Raw genomic sequence first — 8,533 nt, 5'->3', positions numbered from 1 at the left:
CGTTTCCATCCAAAGGATTTGACAAAGTAAACCTTCAATAGTTTGTTGATAAACGGGCTATGGGGCAACCCATTGTTGTTACTTGTTTGTCCTCTCTCAAATTTGAAGAGCCCAATGTAATGAAAGAAAAACTTGGTAGGCCTGGTGTCACTTGGACATATGTATATGGACTGAACTATATGGGGTAAGCAACAATCATATTTTGCAAAGAAATATTCAGAGCACTTCGCTTCATGCTACCATTCACAAAATTCAATTAGTAAAAATGCAGTGGTCACAAAGGAATATTTGTACATCATTTACAGTTTCTCATCTGTTAAAATGCATTCTATTCGCTATTTATTTCTACAGTTCCCAACCGAAGTAGTAGTAGTAGCAGCAGCAGCAGCTTTAATTCTGTTTGTAGCGCTGAATTGCTGCACGCACGCTTAGCCGGGTGAAATGGACAATTATAGCTGGTAAACGGAACAAGTGGGTGAATGTGCGGTTTACAGGGTCAATATCTCCAAAACGAGCATCATATACCACCTCTTTGCTATATACAAGATTGTACCCCATGTACCATCCAAGCACAACCCATACCTATCACAAGCAATTCAGAAGATAATATGTATACATAATCCGAGCAGACGACAGTAACTGAGTTCAATTGAATCGCTAAACATGTCCTTATAATGTGTTCATATAGAGATAAAGGATGGCTTACCAGAAGCTTCCAACGAGCAGTGTGGCCGCCAAAGAAGGCAGAAGCAATTTGAAGCCAGATGAAAATTAGGATATCAGAGATAAGCAGGCAACGGTTATACAGCCTCCTTTGCCGTGTGTTCATGGCTCCCCACCAGAAAGTGCCAAAGCCTATTGTTGTTGCTGTCAGAAAGCTGAAAACAAAGCTGCAAAACGAAAAATATTCCTCAGCTAGATTAGAAACATTCTTCAAATTGGAAACAGAGAACAAAAAAGGCTTACTAAATACAAATACTAAAGCAGCGGAGTAATAACTGCTATTGAATTCAGCAAGAGGCAAAATATTGTAGGAAGTTAACAGAGCAAAGCAAATTGGTAGTTGGTGCAAATTAAATGATAAACATATTGATTTTGGTTATGTCAATACATCAACTCCAGTCCCTAGTTTCATGAAAGAGAAAAGCACTTCCAAGGTAGGGAATCTTACAAGTCATAAATTCAGAACTTATACATTGACCATTTAAAAGTACAACACCATAATTTATAGCCTAATAACAAACTAAGCTACTAACGCATAAAATGAATTCTAAACTGTGCAAACCTAACTGCTCATGTACAATAGCCATTACTTCTCACTGTGTTTTATGAAAACCTAACTGGTCATGTACAATAGCCATTACTGCTCACTATGCTTTATGTCAATTCATCCAATTCTAATGCCCTTATCTTGTAAAAGAGAGCAGCACATTCAGGCAGGAAAATCTCACAAATTCTTATTGTCAGGACTTCCACAAAGAGAGTAGTCAACATTTAGGAGTTCAAATTCAAAATGGAAACCAAATATTACTTCTTTGGATTATTATTAGTAGTATTTTTAAGATATGGAATCACAAGCATCCAATAAACATAAAGCCTCTGTCTGTATATAATTGAAGACAGCAAAAGTCAGCTCCTGATAATATGATGTCACAAGATAAAAAGCAACAATAGAGAACTTCAACAACTGAAATCTGAAGATATATTTTACCCTTGATCAATGCCGAAGAGATATTCGGTTAAAAGGCCAACAGAAGCTCCAAAGCAAAATGCTGCAGCCATCAAGAAAAACACTCTCCGCCTCTGCAGAGGTAGAAGATATGATATTACAAGAAGCAACTTTAACAACAATTCACCAATTTATACTTAACTAAATCTATAAAGCCATCACGTACCACTAGTAATGGTGGTGTAGAGTAAAGGCAGAGTATACTTGCAGCTGAAATTAGGACAGTGAAGAAGCCCCCCGCTTCCCAGATCAAATGCAAGAAAGATCCAACAGTAGAGCTCAACAGGGCACAGAATAGGGTAAGATATACCTATTTAACATCAAAAGAAATTCAATCACAGGGAAAAAAGACAAACTGGGGCTGTAGAGGAATCTATATTTCGATGTAGAGGCGAAAACGCATGTTTCCAAGCTAACTAGGTTCACAAAGAAAGCAAAGATCAGAGACATATATGAAACAATTGATCTCGCGTCCCCAATTTATATGATACTCTTTCATTTTGAGATGTTAAAAAACTATTTGACACCATTCAATTTTAATGCTACCTTCAAGCTTTCAAGAATTCAAATCCGCTAAACTATTCAAATTATAATCTTCAATGTGATGTTTTATTCTATCAAACTATTCCAACTATTACTTTGATATTTCTTCCATTATCATATAATGATAATATCTTAAATTCGCATCAGCCAAATATTCTCATACAAATAACAGCAGAGGGTGAAGTTTAACTCAAAAACAACTTCGAAAACTGAACAGGGAGCAACAAAACTCAAACGCTAAAACAATTTAGCCATCGCTGAGATAAGTATACAAAATAATTATTGTCACGCAATAATCGAAAATCTTCTGAAAACCAAAATTCATCAATACTGAAGATATAACATTTGGGATTTCACATCATCTTATCAGCTACCAATAACAAGATCATAATAACGAAAAATCTTTGACAAAATTTCTGGAATTACAACATCTTTTCGTAATTCAACATTTTTATCCAAACAGTTATCGAGTGACTAAAAACATCAGAGCAGAGACAAACACGCAAAAACTTCAAAGAAGAAAAAAAATTCACGTTTTCGATCAAGCGAAAGAAAGAAAAAGGAAACTTTCAGAATAAATGTACCTTCTTCAAGCATTTGTAAGCGTATAGTGGAATTTCCCCTTGATTCGTTAGGTCTTTTCTTTCCCAGTCCCTTTTGAAGTACGCTTTCACAGCATTCATGGCATGGAGTTTCATCTCAGAGAACTTCATTTTATTTTTAATTTTATTTTTGCAGAGAAACAGAATGGGAAAGTGAGGAATGAGAGCTGTGTTTGTAGTAAGTTATACAGAAAAGAGTTCGTTCCTAAGTTCGTTATCAGCGACTGCCCTTGCCATTACTCTTTTTGGGAATATTTACGGTTTTAGCTTTCTGTTATTACCCGATTATTGGAAATATCGTAGGGGGGTTTTTGTCAAAGAAGCAAAGAAAATGAATCTTCATGTTCAGATCGTTGGCGGGAAGGATGTATAAGATTTGCTGGGAGTTTCTATTTCCATTTATTTCTTTTATTTTTTGGTAATAAAGTTTTAAATTAAGTACTTGCATGGGCGAAGTTGTCAAATTGTTTAAAACCTCTTTCCTATTCTCTATCTATATTTTTCATATTTTTAGCTTCCAATGGCAAAACTTTGGGACAACCCACATAGATAATTTCATGAGTATTCACTTAACTTTTACTTTATCATATCAAAGTTATTAAATTAGCATGAATTTTGTAATGAAAAAGTTACTCAATTTTATCTTAAAGTCATTAAACTACTCCTATTATTTTGTAACAAAAAGTCACTCAAATTTGCTTAGTAAAGTCACTGGGAGAAAATAAAGGATATATGTTCTATAATACTTATGCAAATTTGAGTGGCTTTTGGTACAAAAATAGTTTTGTGATTTTAGTACTACTTAAATAAAGTTGAGTGACTAATTTTTGTTAGAAAAATAGTTTATTGACTTAGGTGTAATAAAGTAAAAGTTGAGTGCTTACTCTTCACATATGGTTCTAATGAGACCTCTAAATTTGAAACTGTAACAGTTCAATTTGCTCGGGTTGCTCTAGTGGTGAGCATCTTCCACTTCCAACCAAGAGGTTGTGAGTTCGAGTCACCCCAAGAGCAAGGTGAGGAGTTCTTGGAGGGAGGGAGACGAGGGTCTATCGGAAACAGCCTCTTTACCCCAGGGTAGGGGTAAGGTCTGCGTACACACTACCCTTCCCAGACCCCACTAATGGGATTATACTGGGTTGTTGTTGTTGTTGAGTTAAGTAGGTAATTGTTTGATCACTTAAAAGACATATAGTCTTTATTGCACTGTCCTGAAAAGAAGAAGAACAATTATCTATATTCTATTCAAAAGTTTCTTAATTGCAAAGTATATCTCTGGGGTAATCAACAATCAGTATCCGCCAAGAAACATTCAAAGCACTTCGCTTCAGACAACGAATTCCAAATTCAATCAGTAAACTGTAGTAGTCACAATTAGAGGAATATTTGTACATCATTTGTAGTTTCCCATCTTTTAAGCTGCGCATTCTACTCACTATTTATTCTATAGTTAGTTCCCAAGGCGAAATGGTAGCTTTATTGTATCGTTAAAGCTTTAATTCTGTCTGTAGTGCTCACTTTCTGCAACCAGATATACTCTAGCAGCATGGACCACTATAGCTGGTAAATGGAAGAAGACGGTGAATGTGCAGTTGACAAAGTTAACATCTCCATAGCGAGCATTGTACAGTATCTCTTGGCTATATATCACAAAGTATCCCATGTACAATGCAAGCACAGCGAGTACCTATTAGAAGCAGTTCAAGTCAGTCATACTATTCATTCATAGACACAGGCAAATTTAGAACTAGAGTCAGTAGGTTCAATATGAATGTATTAGTTTAAGCCAAAAGTAATGAATATTTCAGGGCATAACTCGCTCTAAATGCGTCCTTGTTCATATACAACTAAGGAACAAATCCGTCCTTGTTCATATACAACTAAGGAACATGCATGGGAACTGAGAGAAGTCTACGACTGGTTACCTTTATCATCCAACGGGTTGTGTGGCCGCCAAAGATGTCAGAAGCAGTGACAAACCACAGGTACATAAAGGCGTAAGAATGAAGCAGGCAACCGATGTAGAGATCGATCCTTTGTCTTGTTAACATGGCTCCAAACCAAAAAGTTCCAAAGCCTATTGTTGTACCTCCCAAGAAGCTGAAAACGAAGCTGCAGAACAAGCATGAATGCTTTCTGAACTTAGATATTTCTCACAGATTAGAAACATTATTTAAATATGGAATAAAGAACACAGAGGCTAATCTTAGACACATACTGTCATACTGTCATACTGAAGCAGTATGTAACTTCTATTGAATTCATCAAGATGCAATACAATGTAGGAAATTAACAGAGCAATACAAATGCATTTGCCATATTGGAACAGACATCAGGGGTAAAATAATATCCAAATGCAGTAGCGCAAAATCTGGAACTCTAAGTGCTATAACATTTGGCCTGGCCGAAAATGCAAGAACTTGAAAACTGCCTCAGGTTTCCAAAGAAGCACATAGCTATGAGATGCATTTTGCTAACTCTAATCCAGTCCCATAGTGCCATGAAAGAGAGGGTAATTCCAGGGTATGGGAATCTCAATTACAACTCATCAATTTAGAAGTACAAATCAATAGCTTATAACCTAATAAAAAACCAACATTCTAATACCCAGTGCTGGTCATATGCTCATTCATAAGGTAAACGTTATGCGAATTCTGAACTGTCAAAGCCTAACTACTCATGTAGGATAGCCATTACAGTAGCCACTTTTATCTTATTGCGCGTAAGAATAATATAGAACACTATGGAGAATGACTGTTTTAATTCAATTCGTCTAGTCCAATGCCCTCGTCTTGTTAAAGAGAGCAGCACATTTAGGTAGGGAATTCTCACAAGTCCATATTTCAGAATTTTCACAGAGAGAGAAGTCAACAGTTAGGAGATTCAAATAAAATGGAAAACATTAGTTTCTTATGCAGCTAATAAACATACCATTTTTTCCATTTAGGATGTGGACTATATATATCTACAGATTATAGTTACTAAGGATAACGGGACCACAAGTAATTATCAGAAAGCCTCTCTCTGTAAACTACAAAAATCAGGTTCCAGGTAATATGAAATGACAAGATAGCAGTAAAAAGTACATTCAACAACAGAAATCCGAACAGTGTTTTAACATCTTTTGAGTCTTACCCTTGATCAATTCCAAAGTGATATTCGGTAAAAAGTCCAAAAGAAGCCCCTAACGAATAGGCAGCAATCATCAAGAATAAGACCCTCTTCTTCTGCAGAGGTAGATTATGTGGGATAAGAAGAAGCGACTTCAGGAATAATTCAACAATTTCAAAGAAAATCTACAAGTCATCGATCACGTACCACTTTCATTGCTGGTGTAAAGTAAAGGCAGAGTATACTTGCAGCTGAAATTAGGACAGTGAAGAAGCCCCCCGCTTCCCAGATCAAATGCAAGAAAGATCCAACAGTAGAGCTCAACAGGGCACAGAATAGGGTAAGATATACCTATTTAACATCAAAGGCTTATCAATCACATGAATTTAACTCCATAGAAGCAAAAACACATATTTTCCAGCTAACTAAGTTTACAAAGAAAGAAAAGATCAAACATATGAAGCTGAAATCTGAAATTGCATGAAACAAATTAATCCCTCCGACCCAACTTATGTGATACTCTTTCATTTTGGGGATGTTAGGAGATACTTTACACCATTCAATTTCTATACTATCTTCAAGCTTTCAAGAATTTAAATACATTAAACTAATTCAATTTTTAGACTATTATATTGATATTTTCTTCCACTATCATGATATATAAATAAAATGATTATCTTAATTTTACATCAGTCAAATACTCTCATATAAATCAAGTAAAAGTGTGCAATATACAACTTTCAAGGCTGTATAGGGAGCGAGGCTTCAATAGCAACTGATTCGAAATGCTAAAGAAAAGTTACATGTAACTCGGAATCATTTAATAAAAGTAAAAAGTACGGCAATACTTTAAAATCTTCTGAGAATCGAAATTCCTTATTTCTTACTGAACTGTAAGAACAAGTATACGAACTAGCATGTTGCCTTTACTGAATTGTTAAAAACAAACTGACTATCTAGCTAGGTAATACTTTAGAATCTTCTGAGATGAAATTGATCATCAACCATCAAAATTTAAGAACTGGGATTTAGCTTTCAATAACAAGATTAACAATAAAGAAAAAATTGATTTCATAGTCTCTCGATTTATAATTGATTGAATTACAACATTTTTCATAATCAACTTTTTTATCGAAACACTAATTCTTAAGTTTTGTGATTAAAAAGAAGGGGAATTTGTACCTTCTTCAAGCATTTGTAAGCGTGCAGGGGAATTTCCTGAGAATTCATCATATCTTCTTTTTTCCAATTCCTTTTGAAGTACGCTTTCACAGCATTCATGGCGTGGAGTTTCATCTCAGTGAATTTCATTTTTTTTTTGCAGAGAGCGAAAAAAGGAAAACTGATCGAGAAAATGAAGAATGTGAGCTGTGCTTATAGTTTGTTATACAGAAAAGAGACTTTGCTAAGTTCGTTACCAACGACTGCCACTCGCGGTTACTCTTTTGGGGATATTTACGGTTTTAGCTTCGGATAATGGGATGAGTTTCGGGAACAAATAGGGGTATTTTCGCCAAAGAATAAGAAGAAGAATCTCCAGGCTTTGGTCGTTGGCGGGAAGGGGAGAGATTTTGGAAATGTAAATTTTGTGTGGAATTTCTATTTCCTTTTCTTTTTCCTCTTTTGATTTGATTTTTTTAAAATTACTACTCCATCAAATTGTTTTAAGCCTTATTCCTATTCTCAATGTATACTTTTCATATCATAGCTTCTTGTATTTTTATTTACTTCTATTCTTATGGTAACTTGCAATTTTTATTATATTTGCACTTAGTTTAAAATCTTTAATCAACTTAATATTGTGTTTGCAGGGGCGTATCTATATGTTGGAGCCTGGGGCATGTGAACCCATGCTCCTCTCTTTATACCATATATAATAATGTTATATTTCTTAATAACTATTTTAATGTATATTTGTACTTCAAAGAGTCCAATGGTTTAATAATTAAGTGCATGGAAATATTTGTTGCACTTCATACCTATTTGGGTTTAAACGCATCTTAAGTATAATTTTTGCAAAGTGCATCTTAATTGGCCTTAAGTCCATTACACTTCAGACTAATTTTTTTTTCAAACAAACCCGTTAAGTCTATAGTTGATCCTAAAGTGAGTAGGCTTACAAAATTTTATGCAAAGTAGGTATAACTCTAATTATGACCCCAAAACTAGTATAGATGCAAATACCCTTCCTGCTTATGGAGTCAAATCAATACGTTCTAAGAAGAAAGGTTGGAATATCAATCTCATCGAGATCGATCAAGTATTTTATTTTTTGGGTTTATTCATTCAAAATTCCTAAATCTAACACATTGAAATCTTTGATCTCCCTTTGTCACTGTAAAATTTTATATAATTAAAAGTAATAGCAGTGGATGATGTAACATGATTGAATGTTCTCACGATTTTTGATATGAAGTACCACTACTAAAAAACTGGGTAATTTCGTCCAGGAAAACCGACCGACTTCGGTCGAAAATTGAGGAAAAGCGACTGATTTCTGACCGCTTTTAATTAGACGGAAAAATAATGGTCGCTAAGGTGTTCCGAC

The 8,533-nt window shown here is 34.9% G+C and overlaps 2 protein-coding genes across 2 annotated transcripts; both read right to left on the bottom strand.

The window, feature by feature from the left end:
- Positions 1 to 276: 276 nt before the first annotated feature.
- On the bottom strand, positions 277 to 3,001 carry LOC107799600 (bax inhibitor 1-like). Its single transcript, XM_075239788.1, has 5 exons — positions 2,857 to 3,001; positions 1,896 to 2,039; positions 1,712 to 1,803; positions 707 to 890; positions 277 to 582 (listed from the first exon to the last, which is right to left on the bottom strand). Exons 1-5 carry the CDS (start codon positions 2,983 to 2,985, stop codon positions 391 to 393), a joined length of 741 nt encoding a protein of 246 aa, XP_075095889.1. The 5' UTR covers positions 2,986 to 3,001; the 3' UTR covers positions 277 to 390.
- Positions 3,002 to 4,303: 1,302 nt separating this feature from the next.
- On the bottom strand, positions 4,304 to 7,338 carry LOC107799601 (bax inhibitor 1-like). Its single transcript, XM_075239787.1, has 5 exons — positions 7,168 to 7,338; positions 6,193 to 6,336; positions 6,010 to 6,101; positions 4,800 to 4,986; positions 4,304 to 4,561 (listed from the first exon to the last, which is right to left on the bottom strand). Exons 1-5 carry the CDS (start codon positions 7,294 to 7,296, stop codon positions 4,370 to 4,372), a joined length of 744 nt encoding a protein of 247 aa, XP_075095888.1. The 5' UTR covers positions 7,297 to 7,338; the 3' UTR covers positions 4,304 to 4,369.
- Between the last annotated feature and the right edge of the window lie 1,195 nt (positions 7,339 to 8,533).

Source organism: Nicotiana tabacum, chromosome 19 (genome assembly GCF_000715075.1).
Source record: "Nicotiana tabacum cultivar K326 chromosome 19, ASM71507v2, whole genome shotgun sequence".
Classification (NCBI taxonomy): domain Eukaryota; kingdom Viridiplantae; phylum Streptophyta; class Magnoliopsida; order Solanales; family Solanaceae; genus Nicotiana; species Nicotiana tabacum.
Note: the sequence above shows the minus strand (reverse complement) of the source record. Positions and strands in the feature narration are given on the sequence as shown.

Excerpts from the sequence above, each read along its gene's own strand:
- LOC107799600 (XM_075239788.1), bottom strand. The coding sequence starts at position 2,985 with ATGAAGTTCTCTGAGATGAAACTCCATGCCATGAATGCTGTGAAAGCG. Across the intron at positions 2,040-2,856 it reads CTTACAAATGCTTGAAGAAG|GTATATCTTACCCTATTCTG; the intron begins GTACATTTATTC and ends GATGTTAAATAG. Across the intron at positions 891-1,711 it reads CTCTTCGGCATTGATCAAGG|CTTTGTTTTCAGCTTTCTGA; the intron begins GTAAAATATATC and ends TTCGTTTTGCAG.
- LOC107799601 (XM_075239787.1), bottom strand. The coding sequence starts at position 7,296 with ATGAAATTCACTGAGATGAAACTCCACGCCATGAATGCTGTGAAAGCG. Across the intron at positions 6,102-6,192 it reads TTACACCAGCAATGAAAGTG|AAGAAGAGGGTCTTATTCTT; the intron begins GTACGTGATCGA and ends CTACCTCTGCAG. Across the intron at positions 4,562-4,799 it reads CAACCCGTTGGATGATAAAG|GTACTCGCTGTGCTTGCATT; the intron begins GTAACCAGTCGT and ends TGCTTCTAATAG.